At 33.2% G+C, this 27243-nt stretch overlaps 3 protein-coding genes across 4 annotated transcripts in view; 2 read left to right on the forward strand and 1 right to left on the reverse strand.

The window, feature by feature from the left end:
* The first annotated feature begins 5951 nt into the window (after positions 1 to 5951).
* Positions 5952 to 16879, forward strand: LOC107462675 (uncharacterized). The gene is made up of 7 exons (XM_016081303.3): positions 5952 to 6199; positions 6281 to 6399; positions 7791 to 7859; positions 7973 to 8031; positions 8519 to 8579; positions 8663 to 8716; positions 16225 to 16879. The coding sequence occupies exons 1-7, from the start codon at positions 6052 to 6054 to the stop codon at positions 16501 to 16503; spliced, it is 789 nt and encodes a 262-aa protein (XP_015936789.1). The 5' UTR covers positions 5952 to 6051; the 3' UTR covers positions 16504 to 16879.
* A 1944-nt stretch (positions 16880 to 18823) lies between these two features.
* LOC107462666 (pentatricopeptide repeat-containing protein At5g40410, mitochondrial) lies at positions 18824 to 23600 on the forward strand. 2 transcript variants are annotated; one of them, XM_021129556.2, is made up of 4 exons: positions 18824 to 20975; positions 21573 to 21660; positions 22168 to 22224; positions 23285 to 23600. In XM_021129556.2, exon 1 carries the CDS (start codon positions 18884 to 18886, stop codon positions 20777 to 20779), a length of 1896 nt encoding a protein of 631 aa, XP_020985215.1. In that variant the 5' UTR covers positions 18824 to 18883; the 3' UTR covers positions 20780 to 20975; positions 21573 to 21660; positions 22168 to 22224; positions 23285 to 23600. The 2 variants fall into 2 exon arrangements, with proteins under 2 accessions (XP_020985215.1, XP_015936776.1); XM_016081290.3 differs by lacking the exons at positions 22168 to 22224; positions 23285 to 23600 and adding an exon at positions 21839 to 22151.
* A 50-nt stretch (positions 23601 to 23650) lies between these two features.
* The window catches only part of LOC107462667 (terpene synthase 10), a 5604-nt gene continuing 2011 nt past the window's right edge, over positions 23651 to 27243 (reverse strand). The window contains exons 3-7 of the mRNA XM_016081293.3: positions 25850 to 26225; positions 24811 to 25029; positions 24599 to 24737; positions 24225 to 24473; positions 23651 to 24137 (exon numbers count right to left, since the gene is read on the reverse strand). Coding sequence (XP_015936779.1) covers positions 23850 to 24137; positions 24225 to 24473; positions 24599 to 24737; positions 24811 to 25029; positions 25850 to 26225 — 1271 coding nt within the window. The 3' untranslated portion in view covers positions 23651 to 23849. The remainder of the gene's footprint in view (positions 24138 to 24224; positions 24474 to 24598; positions 24738 to 24810; positions 25030 to 25849; positions 26226 to 27243) is intronic.

Here is a 27243-nt window from a genome sequence, read left to right on the forward strand (position 1 = left end):
TTGGTCTTCTCGGTTGGAGATATTTTAGATTTCCATTTTCCCTCTCTGCTACATGTAATCAGTTGATTCTTAATCTCGTTTCCCTTCCTATTTGTGCACCGAACTCTTGTAGAGAAACCTGCAGCCTTAGCGTAGTTCCTGTAAAATTTTCCGGCATCTTCAAGGGTCGTAAAGGTCATTCCGACCTTCGGAACAAGCTCGTCATCAACAACAGAGAGAGGCTGCACAATACACCGTGTCAGAACTGTGAATACACCCATAGATATGATACAAATACACCCAATCATGTCTAATATGATACACCCGAATCGAAACAACTCAACTACAGAATGACCTTTAAAGCCATAAACATGATTTCAGAAAACAACAAATCAAAAGAGAAAACGAAGCTCGAGTTGCAGAGAGAGAAAAAGATAACGTAAACGAAGAACATACCAGTGAGAAAAGAAGAGGAAAAGATCGATGGAGAAGAATGAGGGAAGACGCGCGAGAAGAAGAACAACCAAATCTCAAAATAACGAAAACGAAGAAGGAAACAAATATTTTAAATTTGGAAGTTAGATATACGCGGGATATTATATAGCGCGTGTAATCAACGTACGTGGAGGAGCGCGTATTTTAAATTTATTGTTTAATAAACTTGTAAAGCATACCAGCCCTAATGGCTTGTATGCAGAGCTTTTCCATAAAATTAATTTATTCTTTTAATTCTATTAATATAGTAAGATATCTAATTACATTGGATTTAAAAGATTGAATAAAGATTGGATAGAGCCCCTTTTGGCTATAGGAGTTGTGAATATGCAAAGTCTTCAAGAAATTCATTGCGGCGTGAGAAAGCAATGTACGTGAAATGGTAATGGATAAGAAGTTAAGAACAAAATTCAATGGGCAAGTTGGGTTTCTCCAAAACAGGCTACATCTGCGATACTGCTTAATGGTATCCGGTATTTGACCTATCCAATCGAAACCCAAAAAGAAAACTATAAAATATTACAAACATGAACAAAATAAAAAATATTGCGAGCAAAGAAATTAACGGATTTACTTAAATAAATTTTTTAATTTTGAATTTAGGTTAGAAATAAAAAAATTAAATTTTTTAATGTTATTAAAGAATTTTGTATTTTTCAACGATCACATTTGCATACTTTTTATTTTTTAATATATTATTAAATATAAATTAATTATTAATTTCTGTCATTAAACTATTAGAATCTTAATTTTTATTAATGACAAAATTATCTTTTATACTTTTAGAAAAGTATAAAAATGTCCAACAATAAAAAAAAATTTTCATAACAAAAACGGCTGTGCTGTCAATGAAAATGTAAAAGTAATATCTATAATAAATGATGAAACACTGGTAAAAGAAGTGGGATAGGAATGGAAGTGTGAAAGAGATGTAGAGAGAGATGACATAAGTTATTAGAAGAACAGTAAAAAAAGTTTTGGGGAATCTAAAGGAATAGGACAAAGAGACAAGGAGTCTTAGTGATGGAACGTGAGTATACAAGAAAAGATAAAAATAAAAAGGAGGTGTTTTAAAGAATGGTCTTTATGCCGCAATGCAGATAATTGGAAAAAATATAAGGCGGCTAAGAAAGAGACAAAAATGGCTGTAAGTGAAGTAAGAACAAGAATATATGAGGGTCTCTACCAATCTTTGGGCACGAAAGAAGGAGAAAAAGGTATATATAGAATCGCAAAGAGCGGTGAAAGAAGAACGAGAGATTTGGATCAGGTTAAGTGCATAAAGGATAATGATGGAGAGGTGCTGGCTCAAGCGGAGAAGATTAATGAAAGGTGAAAGAGTTACTTCTACGAGTTATTTAATGAAGGATATAAGACTCTTCCGAGTCTTGGTCGGTTATGCACAAGGAAAGAAGATCAAAACTTTGACTACTATCGAAGGATTCGAGACTTCGAGGTAAAAGAGGCTCTAAAGCAGATGAAATATGGCAGGGCAGTATGACTTGATAATATCCTGATTAAGGTTTGGAAAGGCCTTGGAAGAAAAGGTATCAATTGGTTAACCAAGCTTTTTAATGAGATTTTAAGGTCAAAGAAGATACCTGATGAGTGGAGAAAGAGCACCTTTGTACCTATTACAAGAATAAGCGGGATATACAAAGTTGCGAAAACTATAGAGGGTTCAAACTCATGAGTCATACCATGAAGTTATGGGAAATGGTGATAGAGCAGAGGTTGAGAAAAGAGACATAAGTAACGGAAAAATAAATTGGATTTATGCCAGACAGATCCATCACCGAAATGATATACCTGTTAAGAAGGATAATGGAGAGGTATCGTAGTATTAAAAAGGATCTACATATGGTGTTTATTGATTTAGAAAAAGCATACAATAGGGTGCCAAGAGAGATTTTATGGAAGGTCTTAGAAAAGAGGAGAGTAAGGATCGCATGTATTTGTGCAATTAAAGACATATATGATGGAGTCATAACTAGTGTGAAGACTCAAGGTGGTGTGACAGAAAAATTTTTTATTGGTGTAGGATTACACCAGAGATCATCCTTAAATCCATACCTTTTCACATTAGTCTTAGAAGTATTCACAGAGCATATCCAAGAGCCTGTGCCATGGTGCATGCTTTTTGCCGATGATATTACCCTTATGGGAGAGTCAAGGGAAGACCTAAATAAAAAGTTGGACTTATGGAGAGAAGCTCTAGAAGTGTATGGTCTAGGCATAAGCCATAGCAAGACGGAATATATGGAATGTAAGTTCGATCTGAGAAGGAAAAATCCTAATATAGACGTAAAGATTGGAGAAAACATCTACGAAAAGTTAAAAGTTTTAAGTATCTTAGGTACATCATACAAGATAATGGAGAGATTGAACATGATGTAAAGCATAGGATCCAAGCAGGTTGGTCAAAATGGCAGAGTGCATCTGGTTTTATATGCGACAAAAAAAGTGCCTTTAAAACTTAAAGGTAAATTCTATCGCACTACTATAAGACCGGCTATGCTTTATGGTACAAAGTATTGGGTGGCCAAAGGAGAACACGAACATAAGCTGATTGTGACAGAGATGAAGATGTTGAGATGGATGAGTGATCATACGCAATTGGATAAAATAAGGAACGAAGATATAAGGGAGAGAGTTGGAGTAGTACCTATTGTGGAAAAGATGGTAGAATCGCATCTCAGGGGGTTTGGACATGTGAGAAGAAGACCGACAGAACACCTAGTTAAGAGGGTGGATGAGATGAAAGATGGATAAAGGGTGAAAGACTGAGGAAGACCTAAGAAGACCATCCATGAGGTAGTCAAACGAGATCTACATATAAACAGTCTCTCTATAGACATGATACATGACAGAGCTCAATGATGTCGTTTGATTCATGAGCCGACCTCACCTAGTAAGACAAGACTTTATTGTTGTTGTTGTTGTATATATGTATCAATTTCTTTAATTAAATTAATCCAAAGGCATGCATGTTTATTTGTTCCATTTAACTAATAATATGTGTACTCAGCTTATACGTGGATGACATTTCCATTAGAGAATTCAAGAACTATGAATTAAGGAATGTGACATTTCCAATGAAGAAGCCAATAAAAATGCATACAAGTTTATGGGATGCTAAAGATTGGGTTACAAGGGGTGACCTAGTCAAGACAAATTGGAGTATAGCTCCATTCATTGCATTTTTTAGAAACTTCTTTGTCAATATTTGTGTTGAGTCTATTCCTCCTTCTTCTAAATCTTGTTGCACACACTAAAAAAACCCGTCTCTTAATGAAAAATGGATCACATAAGAGTTGAAAGCCTTCTTTTAAGTGTATATTGGATGTTCATATTTGTTCATTTTATTCAACCCAATACCTGCGTTTGTCTCGCTGACGCGTACGTGTCATTCACTTTTTTAGCAATCCACATGTGGGCGTGGACGACGTGTGCGCATCAACGCCAAAATTTTAATGCCTAGTGCAAAAATCAGATAGTTGTGCTAAAACTGTGCGAGTGGTGTGCGAGGAGCATGAAAACTCTCCACGCGTACGCGTACGCGTCAACTTCTCTTTCCTGCTTCTCACGCGTACGCGTCGTTTCTTCCTTTTGCTTTTCACGCGTGCGCGTGGACAACGCTTACGCATCGCATCTCTTTTCCTTTCTTCTTCTTTCTATTCTCCTTTCTTACTTTCTTCTCCTTCCTCTTTTCAAAAAAATTTCACTTCTCATTTCTATTCTTTTTTCTTTTCTTTTGTCTATTGTATTTGCATACCTTCATTCATTGCATTTTAACTTTTTTGCTTCTTCTTATTTTCTTTTCTAAATTTGCTATTTTTCCATTGGTGTTAACTTTTCTTGCTCAACTGTTGACTATTTCTTACATTGCTTTGGTGCTTGATGACTTGTTTTGTATTGTTGCGTGATGATATTTATAGGTCAATGCTTAATCTTTTATGACATTTATATTCTTTGTGCATTGATATGAACTTATTTTATCTTTTATGACCCGATTTTTTCTATTTGAATTTGACGCTTTCAAATGCTCTTCATGCCATTCTTTTTTATTTTATTTAATTTAAAAAAAAATGGGCTACCCTCTCATACTTGGATTTTTTTATATATGAATAAAATAAATATTTTGTATACCGAATACATGTAATACAATAAATTTGCATATTTAAATATTGAGTAATGCTAGAGAACCAAAAGGGTATTAGCCAAAAATTAGCAAAATACCTTTGGGTGAATCCAAAATTTCTACGAGTTAATATATATAGATGTTTCTTCTGCTAAGTATCAGAATGTTTTTTTTCATACTAAATGGATGTTCTTTTATATATTTTTCGAATTTTTTTATATTGCAAATGTGAATGTCTCTATTTCTTTAAAAATTTCATTTTTTTTAATTTTATAGATATTTAATTATTTTTACTAAAATATAATTATATTTTCTTTTGTTAAGTATTAGGATGTTTTTTTTTCATACTAAATGAATATTTTTTTTATATTTCTGTAATTGTTCAATTTTAGCTAAGATCAAGTGCGTAGTTTACAGTCTCTTTAATCATCAAAACGACACATAAATACCCACCAAACTATAGGAAAACGAAATGCGCATTTCCCTACTCATCATCAAGAAGATCTGAGGAATATCAACACCCTTCATGAACCACAAGAAATCCGACACGTTGAACTTCCCGCTCAGCTCCACCGTGTCCTCCCCCACCTTTCTCAGCACCTCCGCTTCTCCTCCCCTTTCAGAACAACTCTTCTGCCTCATCGTCATCATCGATATCACGTTGTTGGTCAGCATCATGAGTTCTGCCCCAATATCCACGGCCTCATCGGCCAACCCTTTCTTTCTCAAATCGCTAAGGAACCTCTTCCTCTCTTGCTGCCTCACATGGAGGATGGTGGAGCATTTTGACGCCCAAGAACTCCAACATGCACACCTTTTTCATGAACTTTCAATAGGATCTGTACGGGGCGAACACGAAGTCCTTGAATCCATAGGATAAGTTTCATGGATTTTGAAGAACTCTCTGGCGGCTTCAGCGGTGGAAGCCATGACGCAAGGCGAAGAGGGTTGAGAGAGAGAGAGGGTCTGTGTGATTGTTGGAGGTAGGTAGGTTAATGTGAGAGAGGAGATGAAAATTTTTATAGGTTTTAATTAGGTTTACCTAATCAATTTTAAAATTTTTAAAATTTGAATTTAAAAAATTTAAAATTAATTAATTATTAATATAAATTAATGTGATTTTGTTTAATTTTTGGCTGGTAAATTTTTGGTACCATATACTTTTCCTTAAATATTTAATTACATTTGATACAATGCATTTGAGGTGTGTAAGAATTTTATTTAGTTTTATATGTGTAAATTATCTCAGAATTACGTATATTAAACAATAAAACATATGTATTTTATTTATATAAAAAAATCTCTTATACTCAAATTAAAAAGCTAAGAAGAAAAAGAAAAATTTGAACACCAAAAAAGCTTACCTCTTTTGAAGACGCGATAAGAGATTAGAGGGGAAAGCAGGAAGAAGCAGAGCGTGTGAGTGAGTGTCAACAATGGACATCAACGGTCTTAAATCCCTTAACATACCAAACCCTTCTCGTTTCCGCCCAAAGCTTCCCCTTGTTCGCCGATTCACTTTTCTTCACTTCAGACCCAAACCCACCACTTTTCTTTCTCTTTCTTCGCCATTCTGCTCTCTCGGTAGTCCCTCTGTCTCACACACTCCTTTATTCCAGTTTTCTTGCTACTTATTTATTTATTTATTTTTATTATATGTTGCAGATGCGAATGGTGCCGCTGAGATAAACAAGGAAGGAACTTTGCCTCGGGGTGTTGGAGAGGCCTTGAATGGAGGAGCTTCACGTTCCAAGGTTCTTCAGGTTGTGCTTGTGTCCCCTCAGGTACGAATTTAGATGACAGTTATTACTGGTAGTTGTTCATCATGGAAATGCTATCTGTTTAGTTGACTTTGGAGCAATAGTAAGTAGTTAGTTTGTTAGTTTGTTACACAACCAGTTAGTTGAATAGTTGGTTAGTTAGTTAAGCTTATGTGTTAAAGCTTTTAGCTTATGTGATTAGAGGATGTATATAATTTCATCAATGAGTAACAGAGACACTTCTTGAGCATTTCATCACTTTTCCTAATGTATGCTTACTCAGTTAGGCCATTTCTTTTGCGTAACAAGAGTTTATTGGGTTAATTAGATTGGAGAAGCTTCAGCCGTAACTGTATAGCAATTGCACGCACGGCCAAATCCCATATGGAGGACGGTGGAATTAGGCATGAAATGTTAGGGTTAACTATATCATTTAAAAGTTCAATCAGGTAGAACTTGGTACTTGACTAGTCTTGAGCCAAATTAGATATGCTAAAGATTTGTACGTCATAGATTGGCAATGCATGAATTTAGGGGCTGTTTTCAGGTATGCATGATTAGATGAGTGGGGAACTTTTGTGGATAGTATGCACCAACATGTTTTCTTTGCTTATGTTCAAATTGTATCAAATTATGTTGTTCATGTTATGTGTTAAAACATACTCTTGCTTACATTGCATTGTGCACAGTTAATATTTCTTCTCCATTTCAAATAATAAGGATAGTTGCCAAACTGCATGGTCTTAACATCTATTCAAGTTGCAATAGAACTTCATAAATAACTATGTCCCTGATAACTGGAGTGATCAATCACATAATTCGATCACTTTCTAGTTTAATTATTTGTTAAATGATAAGAATATGTTTGAAATGAAACCAATATCATGGCAAAAAGAAAAACATATAAAGAAAAGGAATGAAATGTCTAATCCTCTACTGGAATAAGTGCTGTAAACTAAGACAAGTTAGTGATGGATATTATATTATCCCATTTTTTTGTTTAATTTTTCCCTCTTAATTAGAATATAATGCTACTGTTCTGAAAATGTAGGATATTCTTATCCATATTGTTTATGTATTAATTGCGTCTGAATTTTTTTATTCATCTTTTGGTATTGGCCATGGTTACTGTCAGGAGAAGTGTAAAGCAAGCTAAAATAATGTTAGTAATGCAAACCATTGGTTTTTTTTATTGTTCTTTGTTATTTTTGGATACACTAAAATCAGTCAGTATGAAACAAATGGAGTTGCATCTATCAAATCCTCACCTAATTCTCATCACTAGTTGGTTAGATTTCCTTGAAGAAATTTGAAAATTTAGCATATAAATTGGCCTTAGCACAGATTCTGATAGCTTCAGTTTTGTACTATCTAAATTACTGACAGTAATTCAGGTCATGTTTTCCTCTTGATAGATTCCTGGAAACACTGGATGCATTGCTAGATCATGTGCTGCATCAGCTGTTGGATTGCACTTAGTTGGGGTGAGGATATTTTCTCAGTCTAACTCTAATTAATCCTTTTTTAAAAGACCATTTTATCTTCACGTTTTTTGGCAAATTTATCATAGCATCTGTATTTCTCTATCTTTTTTCAGCCATTAGGATTTCAGGTGGATGATTCCAAATTAAAGCGTGCTGGACTGGATTATTGGCCGTATCCATGGTCATTTGCTTCTTTATGATTGTAACTTTTATAGTCATTTGCATCTCTCCTGATAATCTAGAAAGGGTGGAAAATATTTTACCATCTTGGCTAGTCTGCAGTTATCCATGACTGTTTATTTTAAAACAAGTTCCTCAATAATCAACAGCTCTCGTGTCCTCTTAATCTTATTTTGACTATATGAAGGCAGTTGAGGAGCGATAGATATAGACTTTTCTCGGAGGTGGAATACTGCTTCCCGGATTTGGTAACAACTAAAATGAATACATCATACTTTTCTAACATAGAAAAAAGGACCCTAAACAATCATATGTTGTTTTGAAAACACTTCTCTTTTGGAATTTATATCACAATTTCCCTGATTTTTTAAAAGTCGTTAAGGCTGCATATGTGATTCCTCTCTAGAATACACTGCATGGGTGTTCAGTGCACTGAGCTGCCCTTTTATATGTTTTCCATTATGGACATAAAATTGCAGATATGTGGTTGTTAAAGTTCATGACACTTGGGCAAGTTTTCGTGATTATTTCAGGCAACAGGTAATTATTATTCCTGCAATTTAAATTCCAAATACTTGCATCATACTCCTCCTTTGATCACATTTTGGTATTATCTAATACAGGAAGGACAAAAGCGGCTTCTAGCATTTACAAAGAGAGGAACAAAAGTTCATTCTGTGAGTTTTTCATACTAATTACATATTCCTTAGTGTTAGTATAACCTGTGTTTTTTGTTATTAATTATTTCGTTTCAATATATTTCTGTTATTGCATCAGAACTTCAAAGAACATTGTCCACTAAAGAAGCAAGTGATGCATTCATAAAACACTACTAAAAATTATGCCCTTTGTTCCAACTCTCTAATAGTCTAATCTGTGACTAATGAGAAAATGTGCGAAGAATCACTTGGCAAAAGAATCACATCACAAGGCAGTTTAAAATAATATAATGAATGAGTGTGAGTAGCCTGATGCTGAAGATTGTATTTGATATTAATTATATTAGAGCTAAGCTAAAGAAAATCGAATATACAACTCTGTAGCATAAGTCCATACCACAGCATTCATACAAAATAAATTTGAGAGGCTGCTCACAGAGAGCTTCTTTTCTTCTTTTGGTTAATTTTAGGGTTATCCAATAGAAGTAGAAGTGTCAAAGCTGAATAGTTTAGGGATTGGTTGAGAAAAATAGTCACACTTGCACTCTTGCGGTCATACAAGTCCCCAACAAGTCCTCCTTTCCAACTTTTTCCTTCTCTTATTATTTTTTTCCTCCCCTATTCTGAGTTTTTTTTTCTCCCTTTCTTCTTCCTCTCCTTTTACCTTTTCTTTTTTCTTTTTCTTTCTCTTCCTCCTCCGTTTTATTCCTCTCCATCTTCCTTCATTTTCTTCTGCTTCTATGTTTCTTTTTCTTTTTCCCTTTCCTCTTCCTCCTACTTCTCCTCCTTCCTTTTTCATCTTGTGTGTTTTTTCCCTTTTTCTTTCTTCTTCTTCCTGATCCTCTCCCTTCTCTTTTTCTTTTGTTTCCCTATCACTCTCCTATGTTGTTTTGTTATAATTTCTATGTTATTTTTACACAATTTCTGTGTTGAATTTGAGAAATTTCTATGTTGGATTTAAAAAAATAAAATAAATAAGAGACATTAGCTGTTATAGTACTTGGTTGAAGACTTGGTTACAAAATCATTTGTTAAGCTAGTATCTCTGCTTTTTTTTCGAGTTAAATCTCAAAGTGCTCTTTGAAATTGGCCACTTGTACCGAAAAGATCCTAAAGATTCCAATTGCACCATAAAGGTCCCCGAAATTAAAAGAATTGCACGACGTTGGTCCCCACCTCCTTTCCCTCAAATTACTTGTCATGCCGTGAGTGATCTGACACATACTCTTTCGCACTGGAGTAGGCAAAATGACGTTGCTTTAGTTTCAAGGCTAAATGCCTGATGAAACGTCATTTAACCTTAATGAACCACAAAATGTCTTACGCCCCACAAATAAATGTATGATCATTAAGGTTAAACAATGTCATTTCATCAAACATTTAGAGTCAAAACTAAAGCAACGTCGCTTTGTCTAGTCCAACGTGGAAGGAATGTGCTAGGTCAGTAGCTCGATAAAAAGAGTGAAGGACTAACATTGTACAATTTTTTTAATCTCGAGAACGTCTATGGTGCAATTAAAATCTAGAGGACCTTTTCGGTGAAACTGCCAATCTCGTAGACCACTTTGAGATTTAACTCTTTTTTTTTTTTTCCAATATGCCACTATTTCTAAACTTTTTATTTAAGTGTCACATTTCAAACTATTTACTTAGGTGCCATCATTTTGCCACCGTGGCACCTTCTATCTTTTTAGTGTATTGGAGGCGCCTAAGCGGAACACGCCATCCCCATGGAAAACGCTAATCCATGGGTAGCAAAAAGAGAAATACTAGAGGGATATCAGAATTTATTGTTTTTTTTGTCACACTTATAGCATTAACTCAATTTTTTTCGTTTATTAATTCAACAATATACTTTTGTCCACACTTTTAAACATTGTTGGTTAATTAATGGTCAAAAATAATAAATTTTGATGACCTTCTAGTATTCCTTTAGCAAAAATACTAATATAAATAGATTTAACTTTGATGTCTGGCAGTATAAAAGAAGTCTTACACGTGCATCCAATCACATAATGCCACATTATAAAAAGAATTATTATTTTCATTAACTACGTGAATGGTCATCCAAAAAGACAGATATGATTACGCGACAACAACAGACAAACAAAAAACAACAAAGCTTTGTCCCACTAGATGGGGTCGGCTACATGAATCAAACGACGTCATTGAGCTCTATTATGTATCATGTCTATAAAGAGACCATTTACATGTGGATATCGTTTGACCACCTCATGGATGGTCTTCTTAGGTCTTCCTACGTCTTTCACCCTTTGTCCATCTTCCATCTCATCCACCATCCTGACTGGGTGTTCTGTCGGTCTTCTTCTCACATGTTTAAATCACTTGAGACGTGATTCTACCACCTTTTCCACAATAGGTGCTACCCCAACTCTCTTTCATTACTTCATTCCGTATTCTATCCAATCGCGTATGACCACTCATCCATCTTAACGTCTTCATTCTGTTACACTTAACTTATGTTCATGTTTTTCTTTGGCCACCTAACACTCTGTACTATAAAGCATTACCGTTTTTATAGCAGTGCGGTAGAATTTACCTTTAAGTTTTAAAGATACTTTTTTGTCACATATAGAACCAGACGCACTCCGCCATTTTGACTAACCTGTTTGGATTTTATGATTTACATCATGTTTAATATCTCCGTTATCCTGTATGATGCATCCAAGATACTTAAAATTTTTAACTTTTTGTAGGATGTTTTCTCCAATCTTCACCTCTGTATTAGGGTTTTCCCTTTAGCGGCCAAACTTACATTCTATATATTTCGTCTTGCTACGGGTTATGCGCAAACTATACACTTCTAGAGTTTCTCTCCATAAATCTAACCGTTATTTAGGTTTTTTCTTAACTCGTCCATAAGGACGATATCATCGGAAAAAAACATGCACTATGGCATAGGCTCTTGATATGCTTTGTGAGTACTGTCCAGACTAATGTGAAAAGGTATGGATTTAAGGGTGATTCCTGGTGTAATCTTATACCAATAGAAAATTTGTCGCACCACCTTGAGTCTTCACACTAGTTGTAGTCCCATCATACATGTTTTTAATTGTACGAATATATGCTATTTTTATTCTCTTCCTTTCCAAAATCTTCCATAAGATATCTCTTGGCACTCTATTGTACATTTTTTTCAAATCAATAAACACCATATGTAGATCCTTTTTATTACTACAATACCTCTCCATCATCATTCTTAACAAGTATATCATTTCAGTGCTGGATCTATCTGACACAAAACCAAATTGGTTTACTGTTACTTGTGTCTCTTGTCTCAGCCTCCGTTCTATCATATTTTCTCATAACTTCATGGTATGGCTTATAAACTTGATCCCTCTATAGTTTTTGTAACTTTGTATATCTCTCTTATTCTTGTAGATAGATACCAAAGTATTCTTTTTCCACTTATCTGCCATCTTTTTTTATGTTAAAATCTCATTAAAAAAATTGGTTAACTAACTGATGCCTTTCTCTCCAAGGCTCTTCCAAACTTCAATTGGAATATATTATTGGGTTATACTGCCCTGTCATTTTACTTCCGGTTTAGAGCTTCTTTTATTTCGAAGTCTCGAATCTTTTGAGATTAGTCGAAATTTTGATCTTCTTCCATCGTGCATAACTGACCAAGACTCGGAAGAGTCTTATGTTTTTCATTAAATAACTCGTAGAAGTAGCTCTTCCATCTTTCGTTGATCTTCTCCTCTTGAGGCAAAACCTCTCCGTCTTTATCCTTTATATACTTAACCTGATCCAAATCTCTCGTTATTCTTTCACGGCCCTTTGTGATTCTATATATACCTTTTCTCATTCCTTCGTGCTTAAAGACTGATAGAGACCCTCATATGCTCTTGTTCTTGCTTTACTTACCGCCACTTTTGTCTCTTTCTTAGTCGCCTTATATTTTTTGCAATTATCTACATTGCGGTACAAAGACCATTCCTTAAAGCACTCCCTTTTTGTCTTTATCTTTTCTTGTACACTCGTGTTCCCCCACCAGGACTCTGTCTCTTGGTCCTATTCCTCTATATTCACCAAAATTTTCTTCTATTGTTCTTTGTCATCTCGCTCTACATCTTTTCTGCGCTTCTATTCTCATCCCACTTTGCCTCTTCTCCTACCCGTTTTAGAAAGTTTTTTTGTTCTTCACATTTCATCCGCCACCACCTCGTTCTTGGGTTCTTCGTATGATGTTTTTTCCTTAACTTTTGCTCAACGTGAAAATCCATGAATAACATCCTATGTTGTATTGTTAAACTCTTTTCCGAACAAATTTTACAATTAATGCAAAATTTTCAGTCAACTTTTTCAACAAGAAGTCGATTTGAGAGCTTGTCATGCCACTCCTATAGGTTATAAGATGTTCGTCTCTTTTTTTAAAACATGTATTTGCGATGAGAAGATCAAATGTTGAGGAAAAGTCCAAAATAGTTTTACCCTCGATATTGACCACCTCGAAACCATGGCTTCTGTGAATACTTCCATATCCAGTCATTTCTCTTCTAACATGGCCATTTAAATCTCCTCCTAAGAAAATCTTATTTTCCAAAGGTAATTTTTGGACTAAACTCTCTAAATCTTCTCAAAATCTTATCTTGTGTTGCTCGTTCGAATCTACTTGCGGTGCATAGGCGCTAATCACATGAAAAGTACCTCTCTCCACTACAAGTTTGATAGAGATGATTCGATCTCCACTATTTTGACATCCACTACGTCCTTCTTCCACTGTTTATCCACGATAATACCTACTTTATTCATATTCTTCACATTTCCTGTATACTAAAGTTTGAACCCGGAAATATGCAACTTCCTAGCCTTCACACCGACCTATTTTGTTTCTTGTAGGCACATGATGTTAATCTTCCTCCTTATCATGGTATCCACCACCTCCATGGATTTTCTTGTTAGAGTGCCTTTGTTCCATATCCCAAATCTAAACTTTCTGTCGTTCCGACTTTTATCTTTACCTTTTTCTTTGTGAACTAGTTTATTTACCCTCGTTCGTTCACGAAAACACGGGAACCTTTGCTGATTTAACATTACACCCGGGTATCGATGCAGCGGCTCTTGCTCATTTGACACTATGTGTACGCGAGCCATACAGAATGTTGCTTCCGGGCAACGACCTAACTTAAGCGCAATAACGTCTTTGATCCATGTCATGAAGATTCGACTAAGTTTTTATGTTGGCTGTCGAAGGCCTAACATAACCCTCCTTTATCGGGGCTTTGAACCAGCTATGTACCGCAGCTGTAGCATAGGCAGAGTTATATGATTGCACGACTATATAAAATATTTTACATTGTCAGTGCATCAAAATTAAACTCTATAAATATAGTGGTACAATTAAATGTATTTATCAATCTAACTAAATTTATATCATAAATAAAAAATATAGACACCAAAAAAAATTATACAATGCATTATAGCAAAATATAAAATCTTGGTTAAAGAAAATTCTTATGATAAATTACAATACTCTTATTAATTATCATGATATTTTACCATCATCAATTATCTTGATGTTTTGTCATATCATCAATTATCTAATAAAATATTATGATAAAATATTATGATAACTGATAGACTGTATTTTATCATGATTGAAATCTTAATGCAAGAGTGTTAGTAAAAAAAAAAGATACCAAAAAAATATATATAGTACTCTCATCAATTATTTGATATTTTTTATTACATAATAAAAAATATTAATGAGAGTATTATATTTTATTATGATTGAGATCTTAATATAAAGGTATTACTGAAATGCAAAAAAAATGCCATAGAAATACATAATTTTAGTTAAAGAAAATTGACATTATTGTCTAAGGTTGTGTACTTAAACTGCTTGTGGAGATTAGGATTGAGTGGGGGGAACCAAGCTCCTACAGTTAGAATGATAAATATATTTAAATATGAGATTATATTTATATTAATATTAGTTAATTATTGATTATTAATTATTAATTATGTTAGATAAATTAAAAGACTATTAGTTTGTAGTTTGTACAAGTTGCTGGAGGCGCTTTCACGTTTAATGATTTTGAAACGTATTCAGCGTATCCAAAGTGGAAGGTGCTAAAGGCTTAGCGTTTTTGCTATTGTATGCACTTCCCTGTTTAATATTTTTCACGTGAAAGGCTTGTTCAGTTTAGGCACCTCCTAGTTAGCGCGCTAAAAAAGTACAAGGTGCCACCGATGACACCCGGGCAAATAATTTGAAAAAGGTCGCATTTTGTCTATAAGTTTTAGAAATAGTGATATCTTGGAAAGGAAAAAAAAAAACTATTATTTCTCATTTACTTTTTAAAGAAAGCAGTAGGCTAAGATTGATTTAAACAAGAGCTAGTTTTAAGGCTGCATTTGGAAGAGACTGAGAGTGAAAGATAGAGATTAGAAGATAGAGACTGAATTAAGTCCGTCTCTATATTGTATTGGTTTAAAGTATACATGACTGAGTTATGTTTTAGTATCCGATTTGGTTAAAAATAAATATATAGACTGAAATAAGAGAAATCACCAAGATACCCCCTATTTAAAAGAGAAGTTATTCTTATAAACAAGACAGGTTGAAATTGTTGAATTCCAAATCAAACAAAACACAAATTGATTAAATTAAACCCTTTTTATTATACACACAGAAAGAATCAGAAAACACCAAAAATTCAAAAATAACACCACCCTAGAACCCAATTCAGCAGAAAGATTATATCTTTGAAAACAGAAGAACAAGCACCTCAATCATTAGCATCCTCAAAAATCTTGCATGTTGACTTTGCCAACCTCCACATAAAAAAGTGTTTGTGTGTGTGTGTGTGTATTTTTTCAAAAATTAAAAAAATTACAAAAAAACTTGTTTGATTATTGTAAGCAAAGCGTGTGTGATATTTCATATAGAATGAGGGTAGATTTAGAAAGAAAAAAATGTTATTAAAGTTTCAGTTCTCATCCCCAGAAATTTCAGTTTCCTATGTTCTTACTTTTTGAAGTACTAAAGAGGCTGAAATTTTGAGTTCTGAGACTGAAATTTTAGTTCTCGTCTCTGATCACCAAACATGATATTGAGTTCCAGTCCCCCAGTCTTAATCTCAGTTTTTGCAAATAAACACAGCCTAAAAGATGTGGTTAGCTACTAAACATTTATATTGAAGTTTGACTCATTATACTACCCTTGATTGGAAAAACACCTCAGCTTCTTACATGGATTACTCTATGAGCTTTTGTTAGACATGGTTCCCATAATTTATTATTAAAATTGTCCCCATTCACATTGAGCATTAGCCGACTACTTTGGTTAATTGTGCCTCAAAAGGAATTTGGGGAAGAAGACTTCAGTACAAGGTCAGATAATCAATTTCTCATGGTTAGGGATGGCTAGCAATATTACTAGAAAACTTTACTTATTATGCCTCAAAGGGTTTATTTGTCGTTGTTTCCGAAACAAATCATTTTTTGCAGAATACAAAGGTCCGTAATTATATTTTTGCTTCCTTCTTACCTTGCAGGAATTTTCCTACAGAAAAGGTGATTATCTTTTGTTCGGTTCGGAAACCAGTGGACTGCCACCTGAAGCGTTGCTAGATTGCAAAACTGAACCATTTGGCGGGGGAACTATTCGGATCCCAATGGTTGAAACTTATGTCAGATGTTTGAATCTTTCTGTAAGTGTTGGCATAGCTTTGTATGAAGCTTCTCGACAACTAAATTATGAGAATCTTCAGCTAGCTTCAGAAAGCTGTATGGATACTGAGGAGTCATTTATTACTGAAGACATTTTTGCTTGATAATATACTTATTCATATATTTATTTTAACATAGGTAGGAACATTCCTTTGGAATTTACTTATAATTAATTCTAGTTGTGTCTCCTTGGCTAGGTACATATTTTTAGTTTATTGAGGTGGAGAATGTGTCCCGTTCCCAAATTCAATAGTGAAGTGGATAGTTGGGACTCAGAGTAGTCCCACATAAGTACCCAAATTCCACACACAAAGAACTATCATTTTTAATATTTTGATCCTGTAGAGAATTATAGCAACGCTGTTCTGTATGTTTAAATATCTCTGCCCTTGCCATTTATTATTATGGAAATGTTCACTTTTCCAACTTCAAATTACTGAGCTGGGAAATTAGAAATTGAAGGTTTAGGATTAAGGCCAACAGCTTTACTCTTTGCTTAGTTATTCAGTTAAATGCATGGTATTTTGGGAATTTGCTTCTAATAATTAGCTGTCATAGTTTTCATCGATAGAAGCTATAAACATATACTTGGAAATCGGGGGGTGAAACATTCACAAATAATTAGATGGTGTTTTCCTTTGTCGAGTTAATAGTTATTTTAGTATCTAAAATATTTTGGTTTTGACAAAATAATACCTAAATAATAATGATAAAGTGATTTCTAAAATATATATTTAGTTTTATAAAATGATTCAAATATCTAGTCAATAGTTAATTTTTTCAATCATAGTTAAATTTTAGAGAAAATTTCACCCCTTTCCCTGCGAGATGTTAAAATGATACTTTCTTTCCTTCTATTTTATAAATGTACATTTCTCTCCCTTCTAATTTTTAAAAAGCCTCTTCTTTAATCTATTTTAAACTTTTTAAGTTAACTAATATTAACTTTATCTATTTTTAAAGAAAAAAATTATTTTCTAAAAAAATACCTATTAACAAAAAAATTATTTTTTATCATTAAATTTTGCTTACTAAAATATCCTTTAATAAAGTATTCTTTTATTGATTAAATTGAATTTCTTAAAAAATTTAATAATTATATTATTTTTTTCTAAAATACCCTTCAATAATTTTTTAATTATTAAATTATAATTTTATCAAAATTTTTGTTAACAATTTTTTTATATTTTACTATTAATTTTTTGACATCTATATATATTATTTTAACATTAAATAAAAAATTTAGTAAGATTATTTCTCAATATCAATATATATTAATTGTTATACATATTAACGGTGGTAAGATTTTTTTATTTAATGTTAAAATAATATATATTGATATAAAAAAAATTAATAGTAAATATAAAAATAATTATTAACAAAAATTTTAGTAAAATCAAAATTTAATAATTAAAAAATTAGTAAAGGCTAAGTATCTTAGAAAAAAATTATTTAATTATTAATTTTTTTAAAAATATTTTGGTGAAAATGCAATTTAATCAATAAAAGAATAATTTATTAAAGAGTATTTTAGTAAGCAAAATTTGATAATAAAAAATAAAATTTTTGCAAATGGGTATTTTTTTAAAAAATAAATTTTTTTCCTTAAAAAATAGATAAAGTTAATATTAATTAACATAAAAAGTTTAAAATAGATTAAAGAGTGGTTTTTTAAAAGTTAGAAAGGAGGAGAATGTACATTTATAAAATAGAGAAAAAATGAGTGTCATTTTAGCATCTTGCAGGAGTGGAATTTTCTCAAAATAAAAACCTATTCGCACACCACTTCTCTCTTCTTTAACAATTATTGTCTCTTTTATTATTATTTTTCTCATCCTCTTTTATTATTATCTCCTGGTCATCTTTATTATCTTTTTCTCTTGTAAATATTCAAAAAATTAAAGTATAAAAATTTTAATGCGTAAACATAAATTTAGTGCACAACTCACAAATTTAAGTATACAGCACAAAATTTTTTTTAAGAATTATATGTTCAAAACATTATCCAATTAATGAAATTCACACAACACATAATTAAATTTTGGTGTAACATACCTACAATCTTGTATCATAAATTTTTTTAAAAAATTATATACCTAAAACATTAACTCACCTAATTAAACAAAATATATTTGCAGCAAAGATTTTTACTATGTGCAAAGATTTGTATATTATGTATAAAAACATGTGTATTATACATAAAAAATTGTATGCTATATGCCTAAATAAATTTGTGCTATATGTAAATTTTTATATGTTATACTTCGAAAATTTATATGCTGAGCAAAGAAAAAAAGTTAGTGACATATGCATGCATTATTTTTTTTTTTTACGAACTTTGCACTAACTTAATTACAAAAAAAACATATACACTTAGCATCTTTATTAAACAAATTTAAACGTGCTCTTCAACCCTCCAATGCCAAAACAAACACACCCTAATCGTTTACTCCTAAAAATTGTAAAATGAATGATGATTGATGAATGTGGTTCCACGCGAAAATCGTGGCTCGCATGTTTCTGTCTGCACATCAACCAAAGCCTCTATTGTTCAAACTAGCACTCCTGCCTCACTTGCATTCCTTTACTTCCCGCTGTTACTTCCTCTCCCAAGCCTCTTTACCATGCCGTTCCATTTCTTCATATCGTGACCCTCTTGTTACTTTCTTACTCGATGCTCTGAAATGTTCATCCTCTGTCTCTTGCTGCAGGGTCATCCATGCCCGTGTAATCAAATCGCTGGATTTCAGAGATGGGTTTATCGGTGATCAACTGGTATCAAGTTACCTCAACATGGGCTTGATCCATGACGCAGAGAAGCTGTTCGACGAAATGGCCAACAAGGATTTTGTGTCGTGGAACTCCTTGGTTTCTGGGTTTTCGAAAATGGGCCACCTTGGCAGGTGCATCAGTTTGTTTTCTATGATAAAATCTGAGTATGGATTGGAATTGAACGAGCTTACACTACTATCTGTTATCTCGGTTTGTGCTTCTGCTCAGGCTAGGGATGAAGGTCAGTATCTTCATTGTTGTGCATTGAAGTTGGGTATGCTTTCTGAGGTGAAGGTTGCTAATTCTCTTATTAATATGTATGGAAAGTTTGGTTGCGTTGACTGTGCTTTCAGGTTGTTTCAGGCTATGTCAGAGCCAAATATGATATCGTGGAATTCGGTGGTTGCTTCCTGCACCCAAAATGGAATCCCCATTGAAGCTATTAACTATTTTAATATGATGAGGATGAATGGATTTTTTCCTGATGAGGCCACAATGGTGAGTTTGCTTCAAGCCTGTGAAATTTTGCCTTTAGGAATGTTGATCGAGGCCTTACACAGTGTAATCTTCACCTGCGGGCTTGATTCAAATGTGACAATTGTTACCACACTTTTGAACTTGTATTCAAAGTTAGGGAGATTGGACGCTTCTAAAAAGGTCTATGCTGAGATATCTAAACCTGATAAAGTGGCATGGTCTGCAATGATTGCAGGCTATGCCATCCATGGGTGTGGGAAAGAGGCAATAGAGTTCTTTGAAAGGACTGTAATGGCAGGTATGAAGCCTGATCATGTTACTTTTACTCATTTGTTAAGTGCTTGTAGCCATTCAGGGCTTGTCAAGGAAGGAAAATACTATTTCCGAATTATGTCTGATGTTTATGGGGTTCAACCCCGATTGGATCACTATTCATGTATGGTTGATCTTCTTGGGCGCTGTGGTCTTCTTAGTGATGCTCGTAACCTGATTATGCACATGCCATTACAACCAAATTCTGCAGTCTGGGGTGCCCTTCTCAGTGCTTGTCGTGTTTATGGTAACATTGATCTTGGGAAGGAAGCTGCAGAGAATTTGATTGCCTTAGATCCGTATGACCCTAGAAACTATATTATGCTTTCCAACATATATTCTGCTTCAGGCCTATGGAGTGAAGCGTCAAAACTGAGGACCTTGATGAAGAGAAATGTTCTAACTAAAAACCCTGGATGCAGCTTTATCGAGCATGGGAATAAAATCCACCGGTTTATGGTGGATGACTATTCTCACCCTGATTCAGACAAAATACACACGAAGCTTGACGAACTTATAAGAAAAATTCAAGAGGTTGGCTTTGTGTCTGAAACTGAATCCATTCTCCATGATGTTGATGAGGAGGTCAAAATAAATATGGTCAACAAGCACAGTGAGAAGATAGCTCTTGCATATGGACTTTTGGTTACTAACGCTGATAAGCCACTAGTTATAATAAAGAACCTTAGAATTTGCCGTGATTGTCATACCACCGTGAAATTTGTCTCTCAGATTGAGAAGCGTGTTATCATTATTCGAGATTCAAAGCGATTTCATCACTTTTCAGATGGATTATGTTCTTGTGGTGATTACTGGTAGTGGTCTCCGGAATTTGCTGTGATTGTCACACCACTGAGAAATTTGTCTCGCAGGTTGATAAGTGTGTTATCATTATTTGAGATTCAAAGAGGTTTCACCACTTTTCAGATGGATTATGTTCTGTGGTGATTACTGGTAGTGGTCTCCGTTGAATCTGGCATCATTCAAATTTTTCTTGGTCGCTAAAGCCCATGTGGTAAGAAACTTGATATCCGTATATATATATGAACGTATTTTTTATCCATGTAGCCGACCCCACCTAGTGGGATAAGGATGTTGTTGTTGTTGAATGTATCTGTTTATGTACACGTTGTGATAATAAAAAGAGTCTTTGTGTAGCCAGGTAAATTTAATACAACTTTTGACCTTTATTGTGCTGATAAAAGAAAATGAAAATAGAGCATCGATCATACATACGAATTCAAATCGTCCAAGTAAATACAACAGTTGAGAAACCAAATATGGCATGACATTAAAACCTAAATCAAAGCATACAGTCATATACGTATTCTATCTCTGTTGAAGTATCATAAACATTCAAGTATGCTTTCATAATTATAAATCATATACATAAAGACATAACAATAGCTTTAAATATAGACAAATCCATAATTTTAGGAATACATGTATTCATATCCATTCACCAATTGTCATACAAAGCCATACATGATAAACTATTGAATGCCATGTATTGGTAAATCGCCTTTGTCTCTGTCACAAGTGGGTTAGAAACATATATTCATTTATCTTATCTTTATAAATATTTAAAAATACAACCCATTTTTATTTGCAGTTCCACGTTGAATGAAGGAAGACCTCTTAGCTGCTCAGTCTCGTGGAACTGATTTGCTGCAACATGGAGAACAATAACTTCATCAATAGTAAGTTAAATAAACTTCACATCTTACCATGCCAAAAGATATCTCTTTACTTTCTTATGGTTGAAATTTCTAAATTAGATTCTGAAGTTTGTAAGTTGTCATGCAAGGGAATTATACACCCTTGTTTTGACCTGTGAACTAGATTGTGCTCATAAAGTATTTTCAATTGTGAGTGCAGATCAATCCACAAACACAAAGGTCATATACAGTCATGAGTGATCTTCTGATTAGAATTCTGCAGGGAAAACAATTTCTGTGAGATTATTGCATTGTATGTGGACTCGTGACATTTTAGCTACTCTAAGATTAGGAATGGAAGAGAAAAACTGTGGGAATCTTTTCTTAAATCCTACAAAGCCCTGTGTTCTAAGTGTATTTTCCTGTTGCACATGTATTTTATAGATACCTAACAGGGAGGGGTTTTAGCGTGGGGAAAAAGTGAATATACTTATTTTTCATTATTTAAATTTTTAATTATATTTTACAACTCATTTGTAAATCTCTTAGATTAACTTCACTCAGGGAACCTCTACTCATTCTTTGCTGAGCTCCTAGTTCTAAGAGGTATGGCGTGCTTTCATCTTTCCTCTCCTTTTGGGTTTCTACTTTCTAATTTCCCGATGTTGGAAATTGAGTAGATTTTAATGATATATTCATGTACATAGGTAGTTGTAGTCTATACATATATTTGAAAATAGCATTCAAATTGGTCCTCTAGTTTTCCCTCGATGATCAAATTGGTCCATCTTCTTAAACATATCAAGTTAGTTCCCAGTTTTTAGAACATTAATCAAGTTAGTCCCCTGTCAACAGACTGGTCAATGACTTAATGGAAAGCTGACGTGGAACGTTAACTGCCATGTCACTTCAGCTTGACTGGTCAATTGAAGAAAGGTTTAACTTGATTGGCAGTTTAAAACTGGGGACTATGTGATCAGTTTAAACATGGAGGGACTAATTTTGATTATTATGTCCTATTTGAATTTTTTTGCTGTAATTATTCTATGGTTGTGACCAGTTCAATTTGTCCAGTTTTTACCAGAAAATCAGTTCTTAATTTTTTAAATATATTTTATACAAAATTACAGGTTAGAAAAAATGACAAATTGATCTTTGACCTTTTTTTTGTGAAGACACATAAATCTCTACCAAAATTAAATATTTATAGGTTCTTGAACATTGGAACAAATGAGACACATAAATCCTTCTGTTCACTAACAAAAAGACCTATGTGTCTTTACAAAAAGGCTTATGTATCTTGTTTTTCAATAGTCAAGGACTAATTTTGTTAGGGATTTATGTGTTCTTGCAAGAAATGATTCAGGATCTAATTGTCATTTTCTTATTATTTTATTATATCCAATTTAACTTTGTTGAACTTCGGTTGAACATCTAAATCTCTGAGTCTTGCTTCAATCTTGGTATCTGTATCATCTTCTAGAAGCTTTGTTCTTTACCCCAATATTGATGTTCTAGCTTTGTCTTGTCAATCCTACCCTTATGGTTCATCTTTTCCTGTTCGAGACTAGCATTGTAGGGCTGTTAATCATCCTTCACCCATCTAAATTTTTTTTTCATTCAACCTTGCTACCAATAAAGAGTGGCCACTTTACTATTTGAAAAGGTATCATCAACCAGTCATGGAGTAACAGGACCTTTGACATATGTGGTTGCATATCTTCGACCCGTCTTCCAACCACTGCACCATCATCAACCCTCTGTCACTGTTTACTGCCACCACATCACTTTCAATCCTCTGCGGCTTCGACACCCATGAGCCCGTATCTTCCGCAGATCACTTCTGAGGTTTAGGTGAGGTCAAGGTCAAGAAGCAAACCTGTCTATTTGTTTCTAGATAAATAGCACAAGATATAAAGCAATCATAACAAGTGGTTGATTACTACATAATGGATATAACCTTGTTATGTTTACACTAAAAATCAGCTACCTGTGTAAAATAGAAGATGAAATACAAAATACACATTGAAAATGGCTTAAATAATATATGTACTCATACACAAATACATAATAGCTGATTTGATGGCTAATTTTTTGTGTGCACATAGCATTTTTGTAATGGGCGTAGATTTTTAGCCATTGACATGGAATGAAAATATCATTTTCCTTAAAGTTATTGCTATTGCTAGGGCTATTTCTAATTATTTTCTAGCAAGCACTGTGTACATAGATCATTGAATGGGTTGGATAATTAATGATCGTATACAGCTCTGGGTTTTAGGATCTTGAATAGTATGACCATCTCCATGTTGGTACATACACAATGACATTCTTGCAAGGTTTATTGCAGTTTCTATAAAACGTTGAGTCAAAGAAGAATTATGAGCTTCTCTGTTCATCTTTTTCCATGTGATGCACAGCAAGGATTTTATATGCTCCCTTGCTTTTACTTCAGAAGCTCCAGTTTCATTCATGTAACATTGAATCCACTTGGGAACATCGCCAGTGGCATTCTCACGCTAAAAGGGGGAAAATGGGAAACAAAAATTAGAATATAAGAAGATGAGAGTTTTAGATTGAGCAAGATTGAAGTTTGGTGTGGATACTTTATATGTTCCAAGGTCGTTGGCAAGCCGTAAAATCGTTGCCGAAAGCCGAACTGTCTCAGAATACTCTTCTAGGGGAACTTGTTCCTCCTCTATAAATAAATGAGGGATTAGGAAGTAAACATGAGTAAGTATAACAGGCGCACTTATGGAGATCCATGCATTCTCCATGTACTCCTCCAAACTCGGCTTATATTTCCCATGATACCACTTTGCCTCAACCAAATATGATTTACATAGATCTGTCCACTGTAAATTGTTTAAGAAGTCCATCAAATTTTAAGTCTTTTGATTAATCTAAGTACAATATTGTGTGCATAAAAGTTCATAGCAAAAAATGCTAATTAAGAAAAATAAATCAAACAGTTGCTTACCACTTTCTTTAGATATGGAGCAATGTAACCCCCATTCTTTTTTAGGGTTTCAAGGGCCAATTCAGTGATAAAGTTATGAAGTTCAAGAAAGCAAGTTTTCATGTAATCTGGGAGATCATTAATGGTCCTTGTATCCCATCTAGAATAAAAATATAAAAGGTAATAACTGTTAATTTCTGTTTTAAAATTGCGAGTAGCTACTGTTTAATGACCTGTCAATAGCTTCAGTGAAGAGCTCTAGTTCTTCCAAAGTTCCATGCACATCATAAATATCATCAATTACGGTTATGAAGCAATTAATCTTTGTAAAGACTTTTCTTGAATATCCAAGGTCTAGCTCAAAATTTGTTCCCACTGTCCAGATGTAGTTCTCTACCAACCTATCCCTGGCAAAGCTCAACTTTTCTGCAAGGCCAGTACTTTTCCACCATCTTAAACAAGATCAAACATAAGAAAATGGAAGTGATGTTATAAAATGCGATTTTTCTTGGTACACTGTTTAAGTGGGACCACAAAATAACATGTGATGGAAGTTGTATGTTTAAACTAACATGTGTTTCCGAAACATTTGAAAGTTTTCCTAAACTTTAAACCCTAAAAGATCACATTTGACAACATTATTTTGAAAGAAAAAAATTGGGAAGATCTATTTCCCATATATATAAGCCATGTAAGTAAGAGGAGTATAAAAACTAAGCATATCTACTAATTTCAAGTTAAATATACTGTAAATAGTTCTAAACTTTCAAGAATGGGAATTGTAATTTGGCAAATTCTATGGTATCTGAGTTGTTACCTAAATTTTGTTTAACTTTTCTTTGTAGTAAATTTTAATTTTTTAAAAATTATTTATTTTTATATCTTTTAAATTAAATATTAATTTTTAACTTTTTTTTATATACCGTCTCTTAGACACCATAGTATTCATCTTATAATTTATCCTTTTGAACTTTGTCTTATGTGCAATTTGTTATTTAAACTTTGAAAATGTTCAATTTATCTCCCTGAAATTATGAAATGGTCCAATAAAGGATTTTTGCTAAATTTTCTTCCAAAATGACCCTTTTATTAAGGGATAATTGTATCAAACAATCACTAAAACATCATATGAGGATATTTTTGGATGAAAACTTAACATAAGATCTTCTCTGCAGTATTCGGTAACTGTAGAGACTCAAATTGCACGTTTTCGAAAGTTTAAAGGAAAAACTGCATAACTGGAATGTAACCTTTCAAGGATTTACCATACACCTTGATGTAAACTTGAGTTCCTCTTGATAGATGGATTGAAGACGGTTGAAATCTAATTTAGCTAACTGAAGCAAAGTAGGATTCATGTTGTGTCTTCTTTTGTATGCATTAATGAACCATCGTGCCTCCCACCTAGGAATCCTCCAATGTAATGGAAGCTCCAAAGCATGTTGAGTTAGTAGTGATAAATAGCTACATTCGTTTTGGTTCAAATATTCTTCAAGAAACTTTGTGGTCAAATCTCTTGCTTCATCCAATATTGTTTCTCCTTCCATTGAATAAAATGAGGCTTCATACAATGATAACATTCCCTGAACATCAACCGATTGGTATTCCTTGAAATCATGCATGTCATCAAGAAAGCTAAGAAAAACATCTGCCACAACAACAGCAACAGCAGCACATAATCTCACATTAATACCATCATCTCATATATCAACTGGTTAGATAATATAATATAGTACTAAGATGGGAATATGACCAAGATAATAAATTATATTTTTTGTAAATATTTTGTGTACGAAAAAATTCTATCATAGTACAAAATTTTTACTTTTTTTTTTGTCAAATAGATTGAATAACCTCCAATTTTAAGTATCACAACACACTTACACTACACATTCATTCACACAATACTAAGTGCATTCGCCAAGATTTGAACTTAAGATGCAGCTTATTAAGAGGCATATATGATTTTACAAACAGGAAGTGCTAAGTAAAGAATGACCATTTTGAACAACATGAACAACCACTAATCAATTAAAAATAGACTACACCATAATTTAATGCTACTAATTAAATTTAAAATTAATTTACTCTTTTAACCTATTAATCAATATTGTTCACACATTATTCAAAAATATTGTTGGTTACCTATATTTTCCTTTTACAAAATTCTTACTTCATATTGTTTGACAATCATTCATTTATTTTTTCGGTATTGTTACACGTACGAATGCTTTTGGTAATCAAGTCCAAGTTGGTTGGGCTACTGATTATCCCAATAAAAATAACCTACACAAAATGCATATGACTCACACACTTCTTCTTCCCCTTCTTTCGTTGCTGTTGCTTCGTTTATTTCTTCTTCTTTTTTTTTCTATTTTGCATTTTTATTAGTTTCTCCTCTCTTTTTTCTTTTGAGGGAGAAACAAAAATGAAAAATATAAAATTTTTGTATTATTATTTATAAAATTATGTGTTTTCTTTTAAAAAAAAATTTGTGTTTCTTGTCAAAAAATAAACAAAATGTTGTAGAATTTTGTAAAAAATTGATAAAATATAGAAATTTATAAAGTTGAACACAGAAATTTGCAAAGTTAAATACAAAATAATTACATAGACAAAATATGAGAGGAAGAAAAAAAATAAATTAAAAAATTGCAGAATTTAAA

Source organism: Arachis duranensis, chromosome 8 (assembly GCF_000817695.3).
Source record: "Arachis duranensis cultivar V14167 chromosome 8, aradu.V14167.gnm2.J7QH, whole genome shotgun sequence".
Lineage (NCBI taxonomy): Eukaryota > Viridiplantae > Streptophyta > Magnoliopsida > Fabales > Fabaceae > Arachis > Arachis duranensis.